The following is a 19,819-nucleotide window of genomic DNA, read 5'->3' on the forward strand; positions in this document are numbered from 1 at the left end:
AATTATTTGCTGCAACATGTAGCATAGTACCCTGCTCTAGGGCTGTCAGTTATGATCAATTGCTGCCTCCGTATAACCTTAGCAGCTGTTAAATCCACATTTATGTACAGGATTTGAAAATTCCTCCATATTTGTAACAGGTTATAACATTCTTGTAAAACGTATTGGTAGAAAATGGTAGTGCTATGCCATATTTATGTTTGTGTGTGAAGATTACCATAAAGCAATGAGAGCCAATTACACGTTCCATTTATAGTCATCATTGCCATTCATACCCATCTGGTACATTTCATAGCTATTGCCGGGTATACTCATTGTTTTAATCATGGGGGAGTTTGATGTAGACAAGTTGACAATATCGAGGCAGTTCTAATTTCAAGTACTCGGTAGGCAGAGGAAGAAGAGACAAATAACTTAGATATCTGTGGTCAAAGGAAGGCCTTCAGGATGGAAAGAAGAAACAGCCCCGAAGCAGCTTCCAAGTACAAAGCTATGAATTGGATGAAAGGGATGAATGCAACTAAGGAGAATTGAATCAATGACCAATGTTAGACCTGTAGAGCAGGGTAGGAAAAAGACCTACCAACACCTTTACCTAGACAAGCCAAAGCGAAACCTCGGTCATCGAAGACAGCAATGGTGATGTACAGGAACTACTGCTGTAGTAAACCGATGAACTGATGAACACCTTCCAGCTGAGACCAGATGGCTACCTCACAGGAAGTACTACTGTACTAAACCATTGGACTGAATATTGCAATGAACTGTACACCTTCCAGCTGAGAACCGATGCCAGTGTCTTTCAAGCAACCAGACTAGAATCAGCAAGCATACCACCCTGCCAGTCCTATGGCAAGAAGCTGAAAAAGTGGAATGCAGTCTGAAGGCAGCAAATTCAACTGCCATTGACATTGCCTGAGCTTGAGCTGCTCAAGTAGGGTGGAGATAAAACTAAAAGGCCTTCACTGCTCTATGCAAAAGACCTAAAATATGGACACGGTCACAGGTCTTACCTCTTCCATAGAAAACAAAACAACAGCGAAGAATGCCCACATTACAGGACCATAAACCTAATCAGCCTACCAGACAAAGTGATGCAAGTAATCTAGAACTGTTTCAGTACCTGCCCTGAGGAACTACTAGCAGAATAGTCTGGCTTCAGACCAGGCAGGAGCACAGTTGAACAGATCTTTAAATGGCATATCCTGATTGAAAAAGAAAAGATTGATAACAGCAGTACCTGTTCCTCAGATTTGTCAATCACAAAAAATGTGACAGTCTGACGAGAGGCTGTGGCATGTGATGTGAACATTCAGCATGGAAGAAGGCCTTGTTCATGTCATCAAAGCACTGCACAAGAGCTTATTGAGTACTAGATAACCAAATGCAAACTGTTGTATATCAGCTGTACTGTTCATACAACAATGGACACCGCTGTTGGTAGCAGACCCGTGTGCACTCAGTACCTTGAAGACCACTTAGAGCTGATGTCGGGCATCAACAGCAGATGTTTAGAATGGAAACAAGGACCAACAAAACAGAATTACCACTAATAGCAACAGCAAAACAATCTATATCAACAGAGTACAGCTGAAGAAGATGTACTTGGAAATCACCCTCTTGAAAGGTGAGGGCTGCATAGCAAACATTCACACCAGAATCACAACAATGACAGCAGCAGTGGGCAGGATCTGACACAGATACATCATGACATTTACTATCAAGTACAAGTTGGACAACTCCTTCATTATTCCTATCCTGCTGTGTGGATGTCAGATATGGAATCTGCTTGCTGATACCTAGAGGAGAATACAGACATTAAGATAAAGTGCCCTAGGAGGCTGCTTTCGAATCTTTACAGGAAGCATAATACCAGTTACTGTGTATGGAGCATGGTCACTATCTCATAGAACACCAGAAACACATTCTTGCAACAGTGAAGTGGTGCAAGCTTCTCTGGTTCAGCCATGCAACCTGGCATGACTCTTGTCTAAAACCCTCCTTCAGGGTACCTTGGAGGGAAGTCAATGCCAAGATGGACAGAGGAAGCACAAATGAGTGGACATCGTTCATAGCAGGACCTGCGCACCACCATGCAAGCTAGTAAGTAGTGAGAGATATCATCTCAAGAAAAGCCAGTATGTGATGCACCTATCCAGTTGCTTCCCTTGACGACCAGCATTAACAGTTATTACACCGCACCGTCATTAGTACCAGTTGAGGGATGTACGTATGTATGCTCAGGCAGAGTAGCACCACTGAGCTAGTCAAGTGTCTTTCAGCAGTCAATTTTCTTACAGTTTCTTGCCTACCTCCAGCTGTTGCAGTATACCATGCTTTAGGCTGTCTTATCTGCTATCATTGACATGCTGTGTGTGGTGTGTGCTTGATGGTCTGGTTAACTTGATGTTGCTGTTTTGTGCATGACTTACCGGACTGGTTAACTTGATGTCACATTGCTGTTATTTTATGTGCTTGTTAGGTCAAGGACATCTATGTGTACCCAGAACTGTTCTCTGTGGAGAATGGGCTTCTCACTCCAACCTTTAAGGCCAAACGCCAGGAGCTGTGCACATACTTCAAGCCACAGATAGATGCCATGTACACTAAACTACAATGACAACTTGGCCTGCAGAATGCACGTTAATAGCATATGGTGGACAGTGTTTGCTTCAATGTCATTGTTGTGTGGATACATTTTGGACATAGTATACATGCATCCACAAGCATGCACTGTATGCACATACATGCACGTGTTTGGGTGCATGCATATGCTAGAGAAAATATGAATGTGGCCATAGACATGGACACAAGGTATGTCACAAGGCATGATGGAGCACATACATGCACCAATCAGTGATAATTTCATGACATGGTTTGCTTGCTGCATGATGTATGATTAAGTCTATAGAAATTATAAATAACAACTGTGCCTGGCTAGTGAATATAATCACCTTGCAACCTTTGGTGGTGAGAATTACATAGGAGTTATTTTGATGCAGTGTGTTGAGCTTGTATACAAAGGGGAAATGGGGGTGGAGGGATTATCACAAGAGGTTGTATGGGGTGCAGTATTCTGCTCAGATATATATACATATATATGGTGGCATATCAGTGTAAGCAGTGGAGCAGTATATCTGTGGAATGGTTAGCATTGAAATTTGTTACCCAAACAGCAGTCATCTGTATTCACTGGTGGGCTAAGCAATGGTTGGCATCAACTGTTCAAAATTTCTGCAGGCTTCGTCCCATCATGTGCTTCCATTCTTTTGGTGCATGCTAAAGGCCTCTTAAGTAAGTGAACGAAAATCAAAGCATCCATTAGTGTTGGGAAGATGCATACATGTGTGTGTATATATGTATATAGCTCTTATTTACTTTGACCATCTACATGCTGGACTGGTATAGTCAAACCTTGCTGTGTGCACAATGAGGATTAATTCACCAATCCTTGTTGCTGAATAACTTCCTTAAGTGTAGTGAGAGAAATAATACATACAGGTATAGATAGCATAGTATGACTGCTGGAGTGTACTCCCCCTGCCTCTTTTATAGAAATTCTTTAGTCATCATTTCTATACATTCTTTTTTAACTTGACCAAAAGTGAAATGTACCAGGCCTGTAGCTATTATAGCCAGTGATGAAGCAGGTCCTCATTCCTCGTATTCCATAAACAGAATAATTTGACAGCAGATGTGGTGAGACAAGCACAAATGATCTTCCCTTATTCAAACAATCATTTTGCTTATACTCGAAAGTAGCATTGCAAGTTTTCCAAATTAAGTGAATGTTTCTTAAAGTTGAGAGTAGAGTCAGTCTAGTCTCCATTAGTCACCTGAGACAAGGCACTTCTGGACAGTATATGCTAGTGAGCATGCGGCTGTAGGCATTGCTATAAAATAATGTTGGGAAACAAAATGTGCACACCAGTGCTTGATTTATCAATGTCCAGAAAAGGGGGATTTTGCAAGTTATATGATTGCTGATTGGTGTAATCCCTGAATATTTCTTTAATCAAAAGTATTGAAGCTTACAACTGTTTGGTATTCACATACCATCTGTCAAAAGTAATAATTGTTAGGTGTGTTTCATAGATTCCTTTATTAATTTTACATTGGCAAATCATTGACAGCTGAGAGGCATTAGCTGAGAAGTATTCAGTAACCTTAGGCATGAACTAGGCTGAACCTCTCCCTTAATTTCCCTCCTCCCACCCACACTCCCTATTTATTTTTTTTTTAAAAATAGAGAACCAGATATATTGAAGTAGTTGTATCTGAGAGTGAAAGCAGGCAGTCTGGGAAATTTCTTGGGAAAATAGTTTGCAGATCATGGGCCAAACTGCATAATTAAGGAAATAATGAAATAGTATCATTCCATTGGAGAAGCTTTGTATCCAAGGGCATATATTTGCATGTACACTTTGTTGTTTTTTTTATTTTGGGAGAGAAAGGGGATACCATATTGTAAATTGTGCAAAAATGTTCTCTTATTTTTTCATATTTGTAACCATTTTTCATTATGTAATTATCATTACTGTTCTTGACTAAAACTATTTTGCACTGTTGGCAAGCATTCTTAATTGTGACCACACAAATTGATATATTTATATATATTTGACCATTGAGTTATAAAAAAAATGTGTCAATAGTACCCATTACATTTTTTTAAATAACCAATGGTGTGTCTGGGATTTCAAAAATGTCTTAACTGACCACAATATGATTTGCACTTGTGTGTATGTTTTATGTGGTTGTGTGCATGTGTGTGTGTATATATGTGTGCATGTCAGTGAGTGAGAAGTTAAGCTACAGATAAATGCTCTCAAAGATTTCTTTCACTTTGGAGGCTGCAGTATAAAAATGATACACATGAATTTAACAACCCATCAGATTGCAGTGTTTACAAGCATGTAATCAATTCTGTAGGAAAGTGTTTAAGTTATTACTGTGTGACAGTAATGGGGAGTACCAGCATGACACTAGTGTGTATGGATAGAGGATGGGAGAACAGAAAACTCATAAAGTGGGGGCAGGCATTTTGTGGCTTATGGTGGGATGTCACACAGAATAGATAACCCCTATATCTTTTTTATCGCCAGATATCTCCTATGTGCTAGTTGCAGTCAGACGTTTGATCTGTCTGCAAATTGTATTACACAATTTCTTTGTATGGTCGATGGATTTCTTAGTCTTTTCATTTGCCATGCTCCAACATCAGTGAATGTCTGCACATCTTTTTTGTGCTGCATCATTCCATCCTGTGGTGATGAGCCTTTGGAGCTGTTGCACCTATCATTATGCTCCCCCCAGCAGCTGGTACCAGTCACAGGATGAATGACTTCACTACAGTTGTTTGTTCTAAGTCAAGTGTTGTCTTTTATTGGTTTTTATTTGATTATTAATGGACTTAATACAAACCTGTAATACATTTCATCTGAGGCTTCGCCAGGAGGTTTCATACTTCTACTGATGTGAGAGTTTGAGCACATTAAGATAACTTTAATTTTTGTGGTGTCACTAGAAGAAAGTTTGTTTCATGTGAGAGTTTGGAGTACAAAACAAACTTTAATTTGTGTGATGTTATAAGAAAAATAAATGTTTAACATTTTTAAGCACCATGAGCTAACTCGAACAGTGTTAAATGATAATGTTAAAATTTATTTGCATTTTAACCAACGCAGTTTAAAGAGTTGTAATTTCACTAGCTGTTCTTTGCTGGGCTCATTTTTAACAAAAGAGTACATTTGCAGACATGTTTACCACTATAGATCCTTAGAATTACAGGTGAATATTGCGAAACAAATGCATAGGAATTTTGTTAGGCTTTTTTTCTTCTTTTTTTTCATGGTATCTGCACTTTCTTTCTTGTTATCTGTTTTTTGTACACCAGTTAATGTGATGGAAGAGTATTATCAACTAAAGATGATGCAAAATTTATCTTGATCGGCTGTTGTGGCAGCAACAGCCACTCAAAAAGAACACTGTAAGTTTGGTTTATTGCTTTTCTGTTCACACCAAGATGTTGATACCAACAGGTCAAATGCATATGTCTAGCTCCCTTCATGCTCAGGCAAGTGGCTCCAGTAAAATAAGGCAGAATCCTTCAGGTTCAGAAATTTTGCAGCAAATACCATGACATTCCTGGAATAAAAAGGTCTGTTCTTGGTGATGAGTGCGTGTGATGTCATTATGATAGATGCAGCTTCAATATTACCGAAATTTTAAAAACAAACCAGAAATATAAGACTGTTTTTGTTATCAAAATATTTGACATCTCAGGGCACTTCTGTTTTATGGCTAGTGCTGATAGAAGCTCATTGCCTCGTCAAGAAATGTTATACATGCTGAAGCAATAACAGAAATGCCAGTGAAAATGAATGTGCCTCTAACAACCCCTATAGCAGCCTTTCCAGATTACAACATTTTTAAGGTGTTGCAGAAGCAAAACAGCATCATCAATAAATTTCATTGCAGCGCTAGTCATATCCAACCAGAAAGAAAAACATTAAATCTTCTACGTGGATCAAAAGAATAGATGAATTTGAACACACTGTTCATGACAATTATTTAAAGCATGGAACAGAAAGGTGTGAATACACATGCATATCTTTGTTCTGCAACTTATCAAAGATCCTGAAGCAAGAGTACAGACCTTCAGTGGAAAGATTAGTTCAATTATCCTAATGGTAAACAGGTATGCACTCTAACTTTCAAAAATAAACAGTTGACATCATGCAGAAAATATAAATGTCTGTCCTTTTTATCTTGTTCTTTGATAAAGTTATTAAGATTTGTATGGGGTTAATAGCCTTATTCCAAAGTGCAAGATCCATCATTTTATAGTACTGTTGTATGCAAGAACTTAGGTCTTCAAATGAGGTACTTTCACATTTTCAGTTTGGAAGCAGATGGGCTAAAACGGATAAAATGCCAGACTTGCTCTATTTTCCTGCCCACCCTAGAGATCCCTGGAAAAGTGAAAGCAATGGAAGAAGGTTGGGCTCAGCTCTAGACCTGGTACCCCTTTGGCCATTAGGCATTGGGAGTCCATATCTTTTTCTTGCATGTGGGCTTTAAAACTAACGTTGATAATCATGTTCTCGAGTCATTTGTGACTACTGATCTTCAGGTATATCTTATTTATGTAAAGGGCTACAAGCAAATCTTTGGAAAGGTGCTCTATAAATCCTCATTATTATATCTTGCTTTGATGACGTATCTGATTTGTAATACAGTGGTTTTGCACTTTTGATTGCCACCACTTTTCTGAGGCCACAATACCTTAATCTTAAAATGGTGCCAGATAATAAATTACACATAATGTGAAATGAATACAGTTTTTATTTGTACTGAAAAGTTTGCCTTTTTCTTGGTCAGGATAGCTTTCCATTAAGTGAATGGGACTTTCGTAGGTCTTACTTCTTAGTCAAAGTAACAGAATTGCAATAATTTCAACATTAAGCAAATGTTGTCAAGCTATAAAATGTGCTGCTTTTGAGGACCGAAAGTTTCTTAAGAATAATATTAAATGGCATTTTAAGTCATCACAATTGAGTTAATGCATTTGTATTTCTGTCAGAAATGAAAATGATTGCCTTGGAGTTTTAGTTTGGAATTGGGGTTTGGACTTTTACAGCACTTAAGACCACAGTTGCACATCTTGAGCTTAACTGTTCTCAAGAAATAAATTTACAAACAAGTTTTGATCATTTAACCATTTAGATGCATTCATTTTAGCAATTTTGTACAGTTGATTTTCATTTCTAAAGTAGTTAAGCTAACTGGCTAAAACAGTTTTAAACAGCAATCACGGTAGTTACCAGTGGACGAGTATAACTGTTTGTCAGTGGATAAGCAAGGCATTCAGCAGTTCTGCTCCCACTGTATGAAGAGTTATCATTTGATGTTTCCAGAGAGCTGCCACTCTTCCACTAGCAAAAGCCAGCAGGAAGAAAAGTCCAGCATAAACATTTTTCTTGTTTAAAACAATTTCAATTGGAAAATACTAAATTTAAATTGTGTTGTACATCACATTAAAGACTGCTATAAATTTGTTTAAAATGATTTAAGCCCTAAAAGTGCTTAAAATTAGAAATGTATAACTAGCGCCTGGCCATTAAAGACAAGAATTTCAGGACAAAGTCATACTGTCAATTATTGATGATGTATTTCAGTGTTAAGTATTGTAGGCAGAAATTCAATCTGATCCTCAGTGATAAATCACACAGTAACTGAATCTTTAACCCTTTGGGTATGATGGGCCACGATCGTGGTTTTGCTGGGGAAGCATGGGGAAGGCAATTTTCATTACTTTTATTGCAAAATTCAAACTTTTTCTTTCCAAAAATGTATAGGTTTCTTGGTCTAGTGTTCACCTAAGAGCAGCAATAAAAAAAAACTTCACCCACTTGTCTTCACAGTCTTCAGTTATTAGCCGATCTTTGTAATACATGTACTTTTATCCAGTGTTCAGAGGGTTAACAGGAAAGCACTGAGAAATGACTTGAAATGTTTTAAAATTGTGAGTCATTCAAAGCCTCAAGTGATATGCATGGAGTGCAGCTTTAATCGAGCAGGCATGTGCACAGCATATTTATGTTCCTAGTATATAGCACACTGCAATAATGGACAACTTGAGGAGAACCCTTAAATTCATTTAGGATTTATTTTTCCTGTGAATTTGATTTCCATTACAATTGAAGGAAGCATGTGATGCACACTGACTCATGTAGGACATGGTACAACACAACTTTAATAACCCCCTGAAGTAGTAGTTGTCCATCCATTGGATGCTGTGAGTTGTTGAAGTTAGCGTACATGAAGGTCATCGTCCATATTGTTCCCTTGAATGCTTGATTTATAGTCCGGCATCCCCTCTACTCCATTGCAAGTGTAAGCTGCACAAATCTTGTAAGACTATTAAATGGCAGACTGATTGAGCAGGCAGTGAGCAAAAGTAGAATGCATCACCAGTCACATTGAGGCAAGATGCTGAGCTGGTAGAGTGACTGTGGATGGGTCAATAGTTTGTAAACTATATAGGAACAGTATTGTGTTGGAACCCACAACATAAAGCTTTATAACATATTGTAAATGATTCTCTGAGACAAAATATGCATCAATAATTTCCCATATGCTCTCTAGTGAACTGCCTGAAGATCTTCATTTACACAAGGACACAGCAACTCGCTCTCAGATATCTTTTTTGTTAAAGTTTCTACAGTACCTCATTTTTATTTTTGCTAAAATGACTTCTCATGAGTGATGCATATTAAAGATATGAAAGACACTGTTCATACCTGAAGCTGTACACGACCTATCATACCTCACTACAAATTGATTGGAGATCTCCCGCTCTTTTCCTGGGCCATTTTATTTCAGCTGTCACATCTGCACCATCTTGCCATTACTTAGATTTGACATCTGTGTATCAGCAGTGTCGACTTCAAACTCGGTCTTCCTCCAGCTGCTTCAATAATAATAATAAAAAAAAACGCTGGCTTATGTAACGCCTTATTCTGCTATGTGGACAAGCTCAAGGCGCTTCATAATGTCAGAATGTTGAGCTATCACAGCAAGCTTTGTGAGGACACATCAGTCTGCAATGATTGACATTATGTATCTCCAGGAAGCTCAGTGAAACGTGTCGCTCAGACTAAATGCTGATGCTGAAAAAGGCCAACTTGTTTTTGAGGCCTTCGAGCTGGTTACTGTACTTACGTCTTATGTCCGCACTTCCCCATGACCTGGTTACTGTACTTATGTCTTTCTTAAAACAAGTAGCTGGTAAAGTTCACGAGTGATAAGAGGCTAATGAGGGACAAAAGTCATGACGGACAAATCATTAACAAAACATTGTGCTTGTTCCAAATCTCAACTGATTCTCCACCATCAGAAAACAAGATGATGGTCACTCTTTACACCACTGAGTCATCATCATAAGTGGTCATCATGCTGTTTGACAGTGTCTCCTGTGCCTAGCAGCTATAGACTGCAAAAGGCGAAGGTCACAAACATACAGCGATTCTACAACTTTTTTGAGACCAGCATCCATTCTTATGTTTGTGTGTTTTTCTCTTTAGTAAAGCACTTTGAGCCCACATTTAATGATGGGAAAAGTGCTATATAAATAAACATAAATTACATAATCCTTTTTTATTACTTGAAAGTAGTAAAACATTTGTGATGAGTGTTAGAAAAACATACATGAGTGCTAAATGCTAACACTGAGCATTTTCTTTTTTAGCTCGTTGCTTTGGATAAAACCCACAAATGTTAGCTGTACTTTCCAACACCAACTATACTGGTCCTTCTATCTACCAGTCTTCAGCCCTGCTTTCCAAGGCCAGATGTGAAATTTCAAACACCTTCCATTATCATTTCAATAATGCAGTCCAACTTATGCATTATGCAGCAAAGCAACTTCTACAAGAGAACTGCTGCCATCTGTATTGTGAGACACAATGTGGAAAGTGTTTGGCTACAGGCCAACAAATTCATAATTTCAAGGCCCTACCTAGAGTAATAGTTACCATATTGATAGACAAATATGCTTGAAAATTGTTACTGCAGCATATTCAGCATTAGATTCTAACTGATTACATCTATCCCAAACTTAAGCCCTTCAGCCCAGTGTTGTCAAAGGAAGTATTTTTGTGGTTTATACAGTACAGAACATGAGGTGAGCTTGTATAGCTATATATATAATCCAGAACATGAGGTAACAGCTGCACCTCTTAACCAGATCTGTATGATGATGCAGATTCCTTTACAAAAACAATATCTTTACAATCACAACTGCACTCTACCAATGTCTGCATCTATGCCATATTTTTTCCCAGCAGCATTTCTAAACAGCAGTGTGAGAAACATGTGCATGAGTTATTAGCTGCAAAGCTTGCTGACATTTCTACCATGTGACCAGTGAACTAAGAGTGTCATGTAATATGTTAAACAAATGACACAACTTAACAGCACCTTGTTATGCCATCCATAACCTGCCAGTCACCACATCTGTAATGGCATCTCACTGCACACACGCTGGAAGTAAAGTCTCCACATCTTACTGCTCACATGAACCACTCAAAATATTTTACCTGGGTTTGTTGGTACACATAAACTGTTCACTGGACTCTTTCTTTTCAAGCACTTTTTTGAAAGAAGTTCTATGCATTAATCCAAGTAATCTGATGTCTGTAGACAGTGCCCCCAGCAACTGAGAAGTTTGAGCCTTCACTTCTCAACTCCTCTGGCATGTGCAGAGACCAAGGCTTTGTTATCAGCCACCAGTCAGTCTTCATCTGACAGTGCCTCTTGAAGCCAGTCAGGAACAGGCGTATTGAGGCGATTTAATAATTTGGAAAGATTTATATTGTATTTGCGATAAAAATGGCGAAGATGAGCAGCACTGACTTCATCCATTGGTTGATATGTACGTCCTTTGCTTCGTCCAAGACACTTGTTACGACGGTCTGTCAGTACTTGGCAGAAAAATCCCTTCTGCGAGTCATACCTACATAAAAAGGTCAGCTTTATATTACTTGTATACAAAAATTGATTTAAATGTCACATCCACAAGTTCTGAAGAACAGCAGCATTGGTTTCTTTTAATTTCCTCACTTATCAAACCATACCATAAAAGAAGAGGCTTAAATTATTGTTCTTGGTAACAGAAGTCTTTACAAAAAATAGCTCCTATTCCAAACTGCAAACCACGTTTAATAACTGGATGCAGGCAACTGATGATGCTAATACTGAACCAAACAGAAACAGTTTCAACAGGACTGAAAGTGATTATCTGTAACAATGAGATGATGCTAATACTGAGCCAAAAAGAAACAGACTATGAAATCATGCAGCCCGCTGTTTTCTGTAAGGTTTCTTACTGCAGCCACGGCTTTAACTGTTACAAGTAATTACACACTACAGTTAAGACACCACAGCTTTACTCCTAACCCTAACCCATTTCAGGTGCGGGTGCATGAGAGACTACTGATGATTATTTGCCTACCTGAGATGCTGACTGTAGTCAAAATAGGGCTGGACATGAAGAAACTGTTGTAACTTGTGCATGACGTGGATGGGGTTGTTGCGAAGCTGCTCACCATCAATGATGAACACCTTTCAAAAGCATACATTAAGAAAATAGCTACTGCCAAGAATGGATTAAAACTTCCTCAGGTACTACCAACAACTGATGACAAAAATGTGGCCAGTTACTGCTTAGAATGGATTAAAAACCCAAATACAGCTTTTAAGACAGTAAAAATGTTGCAATCACACAGAATACTCATTTGAATAGCTCAGGCAATGGGAAACTGCTACAGGGAATAAGTTAAGACCTTTTAGAGTTCTTGTTTTCCCTAGGTTTTCATTACATACCAAAAGCATGTACAGATATCTCCATAGCTGCATGCAAGAGGATCTTTATACATAGTATATTTTACATCAGATTCATTGGGATTGAAAAAAAAACCAACTTAGTTAGACTGCTGACCTTTTTGTTTCCTAGTTCATTTGCTTTCATTTTTGTATTTTCAGTGCTAGTTTAATGGCCACCTTTCTTTCTCCTCAGAAATAGAAATGATGATGTTGACAATGTTATGGCTTTGTTTTATGGTAAATGTAGTTAGCTTATCAGTGTTTTATTGTAAATGTAGCTATCTTATGTTTTGTTTTATTTCTGCCTCTTCATTTCCTTTATGAGATAGAACCCACAGAAACTTAGTCACCATTTGCTTTATGGATCTTATTTAACTCTCTGAGCCCATGGAGGATAAATATGTCTCGTCTTTTCAGCAACTATTGGGTCTGAGCAGCCCACAGTTGTCCATCATACTAAATACTTTTTACTTCTAAACTATGTCAACAAAAAAGAACAAATCCCATCGTTTTACTGGGTGAATAATGTTCAAGAGAATTACATCTCTTAACAGAGAAATAGAAAGAAGTTGATTCAAAAAAATGAATTTTTCCATATGTCCCTTTCTTTTAAAAAAATGATAAAACAATGGCTCACATCATGACAGCTGAACACCATTAAGACAACCTTCTAGAGGCTTTAGATAGCCTTGAATCCCCAAACTTGAGAGCTATGCTGCGTAAGATGTCAGCGATAATGAACAATCACCATACGTATGAAACATCTGCTACCTGTCGGGAGGGGAAGTAGTCAAGCCAGCGCACCAGATGCTGAGCATACATGCCAGGAACAAGACAGCGAGACTGTAGTTCTCTCACATGGCGAGGCATGCGTTCATCAGCCGTAATGATGCTATAGAAGGTATAATTCAGTGCTGTGACATCAGCTTTTGATCGCATGTGCTGCAACAAGAAAATAATTCATGCAAATAGTATGTAGAGTTTCATGTTACCAATTTTAATGTCTTTTTTCCCGATGGAAGTTTCCAGCACAGAATAGCTAAAAAAAAAAAAAAAGCAGATCCAGAGGAACAATCCATTTGTAAAATACTGTTAATTATGTATTTACAGATAGTTAATATTTGTATACTTGTTTAATCTACTGTTAATTATATATATTTATAGATGAATTTTTAACTATATTTTGGAACACGATTGTTTTATGCCTAGTTGCATCAGGATTTATTTGAATTGATTTATTAATCCTCTTTCTTATAAATATTTATCCAAACAAATCACCCAAAAGTGGCATGTTTGGTATCTGTGCAACATCATATTCCCTGCCTTTGACCCAGAAACTGGGTGACCCCTTTAACTCAAGTGACTTAGGGAAGACAATGAGAAAAGAAGATGGTTACTGTCCTTTAACCTTAGTGGCTTGGGGAAGGCAGTGAGAAAAGATGATGGTTAATGCCCTCACAAAACAAGAGCTGGACCAAAGTGCAGCCTCTAATACTTCAGCAACTCAAAGGTTATGGAACTTATTTTACCCCTCCACCATGTTTGTCTGGTTCTCATACTTAAATACAGATTTTTCAATGCATCTGGGTTTGAAGGACAGTCAGGCGAGATGCTGGGATCTGACTGCTGTACAAACTTCTGACTTTATTCCACATCATTGTATGCAAGGCTTCTGCTAACGCAAAAAATTGCGTACAGTGCGCATTAAAAGTTCGGAGGACCCCTTCAATTTTCGTCAATGGGGTCCCCTTCAAATTTGGGCAAGAACAGGGACCCCTTAAAAATCTGAAGAAAGGGTCCCTGGGACCCTAAAGAATTTAGCCTTAGCAGAAGCCCTGTTGTATGTATCACCTGTAATCACTAAATCCTAACCATGGCAATATACAAACTCCTGCCTCCCCCTCCATCCACGCTTCAAACTTGCACACTCACAGTACCTGATACCAGGAATAGGCACGTTTGGCTGGGTCAATAAGGATACAGATGATTTTAGCTCTGGGTATGAGGCTAAACACTCTCTGAGGAACATTTTCATTGTCAAAATAGGTGGCACTTTTTTCAAACAGCATTGTTGCAGATGTGTTAGCTGGATCAGGAAAGAATTCCATATACCTGTAAACAGAACAAACGACATACCAGTTTGAGATGCCATCATTTTACTCAATTTCACTGAATCATATGACATCCAACTCAATTATGCTGGCTCAAACACTATCCCATTCATACTACCTCAAGAAAAGTTCAGCTGATATGGTCCAGTCTCAGCTATACTAGTTCTTGTCAGCTCTACTAGCTTACTAACACAAAAAGTGTTACTAGTTAATAGCCCAGCGACAAAACACTACTAGCTCACAGTTCAGTGACCAAACACTACTAGCTCATAGAGTGTGACCACAGTGAAGAGTTCAGACACTTTAACTAGAAAGCATGATAAAAGAATACTGCCGAACAACTACAATTTTTTTTTAATTATCACATGAATATACAGAATTACATGTGGAAAGATTTCTATCTCTCATACACAGAATACAACACAGAACAATATAGAATAATATAAACAAATGGAAGAGTGATTCTGATGGTGCTCACAAGAGAAAAAAGCAAAACGATAATAGAGCATTTCCTGCCATGCAGCTATCAGATGTCAGCTATGATATACCTTGGGTCTTGTGGATCTTCCTCTCATAAAACATATGTAACTGATCAACTCCTCTCCCTACAACTTAACAACTAACCAGCTTACCCACCCAGCTCTCACTCTCTTCACTACACAGCCAGTTAGTAAAATATTTGTATATCTTTCTCCATTTCTAACCCAAGTGCTTGTTTCAAACACATCCTCCCACCACAATGATCAAGTATAATAAGCATGTAAAAGAAAGGCACAAGTCTTACCAGTCTAAGCCTTTGTAATAGTTGTTGCTGCTGAAGAACTGCACTTCTTCAAAGGTGGTGGGGCTGTTAACATTGCTGGTAACACCAGGATGCATGGACAGAAATGAGTATAATGCTGTTGTACCTGTGAACAAAGACCCAATAATCTTAAATGCAAATATATACAATTGTCAGACATCAAAAATTCAGATTAAACTGGAAATACATCAACAAGTAAAAAGGGGAAAAGTTCAGAATGCACATACGATTCAACATGACAAAGGAGTTATCATAAAAAGTATACTACCTTAAAGAACAGCTCATCCAAAAAAGAAACATCTGTTTAAGGGCAGTGATGTGTCATTAACAATGTTACTGACAGTAAAACTGTTGTAGGGAAGTAAATCTTTAACCATTCAAAATGTTGAAAGATTGTGGTATATACATTAATGCATTGTGTTGTTGTGCAATGTAGACCAATGAGGGATAAGGGACAGCACCCATCAACACCTCAGACTGGTGGACCTACATAGCCAATAGCAAAACCTACATGAAAGGAACAATCTTCTGGTCAGACACACCAGCCCTTCTATTTATTTGTCTATTTTATAATAAATTATAATAATATAGTATTTATAATAACTATTATCACATATTTAAATGAAACAGAAACATGCACATCATTGCACACAAATATATGTATGCAAACACACATCCACATAAAAATCATACAAGTACAAGCACAATGTGCACATAGACACAAGCGCACTAAAACTCAACAACATATACTTGTGCATGCACACAGTCACACTTCTCACACACTGGTACACAACACACAAAGGCCTACTGAGGTTTATTTCTTTTACCAGTTTTTTGTGGACCAACCACAAGAAATCTTGGAAGTCGGTTGCAGGATTTGTTTTGAGACCAGATTGCAATGTGCCGTTTGTAGTCACATGGGTTCTGTAGGAAAGAACACATTAGTTTTCAGAAAACCAGGTACTGTCATTAATTACAGACTCATGAGAGTTACAGTTTATAATCAGGAACTGGAATCACTTTAATGACCATATTGACCACTACATACTTTTTGCAGTATCAGAAACAGGGAAAAAATAAAACTACTGTTTAAACTTCAGGATCTTGCATGTAACTGCTCACGAAATATCCAGTTGCAAAGTTCATGTTTTGCACCTTTAATCAGTCAGTCGTCCCTTGACTCGTACCAATGACTGCGAGGAAGTACATGGACAGAGGCAGCTGACATGGCATGCCACTCACGCTTGTTTTGGGTGACAATGAGTAAGGCTTGCACCAGATGACTTGTCCCTTCACATTTATAAGCCAGTTCTTCCTCTGACCACCACGGCACTGAGCACCTCCAACGTTCATTAAAGGGCAGTCTTCTACAAGAGTCACATAGCCAAACTAGACCAGCTTATACCGCTTCAGCGTTTTTGGTGTCCTACAAGTAAGGCTTTGTACAGAGTCATTGGTTTTATGTTCTCTGTAAAAGATCCGGAGCAGCTTTCTCGGGCACTTGTTCCCGAATGTTCTCCTCTCTATATCAGCAATCAGAGTCTACACATCTATTTCAACATCCCATATCAGTATAAACAGATTAGACTTCATAGTAAATCTGATGTTATGATATTATCTTGAAATATGTTCCCAGCAAAGGACAAAGGACCAAGAGATAAGGGTGGCAACCAAACCTAATAGCTATACTTTCAACTATATCAGTATTGGGAATAAGTATGAGGCCCTTTCAGGACTGACAGAAGAATCAGTGGAATGCTGCTTCCTATCACCAGTAAAGTTCTATCAAGGGTAATTCTAGAGAGGCTGAAGATTGCACTAGACAAGAGACTGAAACCAGAACAAGCAGAGTTTCACCACGATAGATCATGCACTGACCACATCGCCACCCTCCATATCATCACTGAGCAGTCTATTTAGTGGCAGTCCTCCCTCTATATAACTTTGTGGACTTCAATAGCGTAACAGGGACGCCATCTGGAGGCTCATGATCCACTATGGCATTCCACCTAAACTCATAAACATCATTCAAGGGTTGTACAAAGACTCGTCCTGCCAAGTTATTCACAAACTCACTAAGCCTTTCGTAGTTAAGACAGGCATAAGACAGGGTTGCATATTATCACCAACAATCTTACTGATGGTCATCTACTAGATTATGTATAAAACAACTCAAGACAATAACACCGGTATCCAGTGCACCTTCACCAAACAGCTAGAGGATCTGGACTTTGCAGATGACATTAGTCTCCTATCTCATCGGCAACAACATGCCCAAACCAAACTGAGTGAGCTAGCAGAGGAAGCAGAGAAGACCGGCTTAAAGGTCAACAGAAAGAAGACTGAAGTGATGATAATCAACAATAATCGGGAACTCCCAATCCAACTTCAAGGAGAGAACATCCTGGAAACAGACGGCTTCACATATCTGGGAGCATTGTCAACAAGGACGGTGGAGTGGATGATGACATCAACAAGGCCAGGCATGCTTTCAATAGCCTGCACCCCATCTGGAACTTCCCAGCATTATCCTTCAGCAGTAAGACCTGTATCGTCGACACCAATGTGATGGCTGTCCTACTGTGTGGTTCTGAAACCTGGAGAGTGACAAACACCATCAACAAGCTCCAGACCTTTACCAACTGATGCCTATGCCATATTCTGGGAATAAGATGGCCTGAAAAGATCTCCAACAGCAGCCTGTGGAAAAGAACCAACCAGAACGCTGCTAGTCACGACATCAAAAAGCGCAAATGGGGCTGATAGGACACACACTGCGCAAACCAGCTGACACCATGGCCAGGCAGCCATGGAGCTGGGACTCTCAGGGAAAGAGAAGAGTTGGGAGACCAAAGCAGACTTGGAAAAGAACAGTAGAGAGAGAGGCAAAGGACAGCGGAACCATATGGGCCCAAATGAAGGGGGCTGCCCAAAATCGGGCCCGCTGGCAAGGTGGTGTTGCGGCCCTATGCTCCTCAAGGGAGAAACATGGAATAAACTAAACAGTATTGGGAAGTCCTCAACTATCTCACTATGCCAGGGGATGATGGAGACTGTTGTTGTTCCTTAGTGGCGTTCAATGCTGTATAATAAGCAATGGAGGCTTTATCACAGTGATAAACGGCCATATTAACTAAGAAAATTAAGTTAACAGGATAAAGTATGACTGCCTAATGATATATCAATAACGTAAGAGAGCAAGTAAATGATGAAAACCAGCTAAACAAGTAAAAATTCTTAAGGCAGAAATGGAAAACCTGTCCATCAAAGATATGCTGAGTCCTCAAAACCTTACTTTAATTTCCAACCTTAAACCTGAAAGTACAGATTGACAACACCATAACAATGCTTAGTATGCTAGCAATTGCAACAGTGAATACTTTCTTTACCTCATTTGTTTCACATGCTTTGTTCAGCCATGCTACAGCATAAGGTGCAGGCTACTGGTTGCTTACAAACTGATGTCAGCCCCTGTACTCTGTCATGTGGCTTACAGACTTACACATATGAACACCCACCCACATACCCACATACTCACCCCACACACAAGCACATACAGCCACCCACCCCTCCATCCTCATACACACGCCCACCCATGTACCCATGTTACACACATACACACCTGCATGCACACAGTTTTCTATTTTTTTCCTTTACTGTAAAGAAGGTACGAAGGTAGATATTGTGCTAAATATAGCTTTAACCACCTGCCATATGGGGTCTTTCTCCTCAGGAAACATGTGAAAATAGTTGATTCCTAACTGGACAGGAGGTACGGACAGAAGGTGAAGATTGGTCCAACACTGGATAAACTTTACAACGCCTTCAAAGGTGTAAAGAGCCAGCCTGTCATTGCCATAGTTGTTCATGTGTGTCATAAATATGTTGAACTGCAAAAATCGCAATCACTTTGTCAACATATACTTCATGCATCACACTGAGCTGAACATACAAAACAACTTTAGATTAACTAAGTTAACTGCTAACTGTGATGTACAACACTAAGCAATGTAGAACAGGGATGCCCAACCTACGGCCCGAGGGCCAGATATGGCCCTCGAAGCTTCTGCCCACAGTCCATCCCTACTTGACAAATTTCGAGCGATGCAGACAATTGCTTTCTATGCCATGTTGCCTGCAGAAATCTCCGAAAACAAGCGTTAAGGATAATCACGATGTTTACAAGTACTTATATGTGTGAACAAAAATTTTCAGTGATGAAACAGGCGAAACCCGTCTTACGTCCTTGCCTCGCAGACGAACATTTCGATTCAGTGCTTCGACAGTGTTTCTATGATGCAGCAGGACATTCAGAAGTTGGTTTCGGAAAAACAACTTCAAATATCCCACTAATTACTACATAATTAATGGTAAGTACAACTTGTTTCTAATTAAAAATGGTATCTGTTCTTTTTTTTTTTCTTTTTTGTATTTTTGCGGTGAAGTGGCCCGCGACACGGCTGTCCGAAATGGAAATGGCCCCCAGGCCGAAAAAGGTTGGGCATCACTGATGTAGAACATG

General features: G+C 39.0%; 2 protein-coding genes across 6 annotated transcripts in view; one reads left to right on the top strand and one right to left on the bottom strand.

Annotated features, from left to right (window-relative positions):
* Positions 1-7,548, top strand: part of LOC112557822 (long-chain-fatty-acid--CoA ligase 1-like) — a 46,548-nt gene extending 39,000 nt beyond the window's left edge. For all 4 annotated transcript variants that reach the window (XM_025227883.1, XM_025227884.1, XM_025227882.1 and 1 more), the window contains one exon: positions 2,483-7,548. In XM_025227883.1, the coding sequence (XP_025083668.1) occupies positions 2,483-2,620 (138 nt within the window). In that variant the 3' untranslated portion in view covers positions 2,621-7,548. The remainder of the gene's footprint in view (positions 1-2,482) is intronic.
* A 1,101-nt stretch (positions 7,549-8,649) lies between these two features.
* The window catches only part of LOC112557821 (bifunctional heparan sulfate N-deacetylase/N-sulfotransferase-like), a 32,175-nt gene continuing 21,005 nt past the window's right edge, over positions 8,650-19,819 (bottom strand). The window contains exons 7-13 of one of the 2 annotated variants that reach the window (XM_025227879.1): positions 19,005-19,187; positions 16,125-16,221; positions 15,280-15,403; positions 14,322-14,496; positions 13,156-13,326; positions 12,014-12,123; positions 8,650-11,515 (exon numbers count right to left, since the gene is read on the bottom strand). In XM_025227879.1, coding sequence (XP_025083664.1) covers positions 11,293-11,515; positions 12,014-12,123; positions 13,156-13,326; positions 14,322-14,496; positions 15,280-15,403; positions 16,125-16,221; positions 19,005-19,187 — 1,083 coding nt within the window. In that variant the 3' untranslated portion in view covers positions 8,650-11,292. The remainder of the gene's footprint in view (positions 11,516-12,013; positions 12,124-13,155; positions 13,327-14,321; positions 14,497-15,279; positions 15,404-16,124; positions 16,222-19,004; positions 19,188-19,819) is intronic. The other variant, XM_025227881.1, reaches the window with a different exon arrangement.

This window comes from Pomacea canaliculata, linkage group LG2 (genome assembly GCF_003073045.1).
Source record: "Pomacea canaliculata isolate SZHN2017 linkage group LG2, ASM307304v1, whole genome shotgun sequence".
NCBI classification, from domain to species: Eukaryota; Metazoa; Mollusca; class Gastropoda; order Architaenioglossa; family Ampullariidae; genus Pomacea; species Pomacea canaliculata.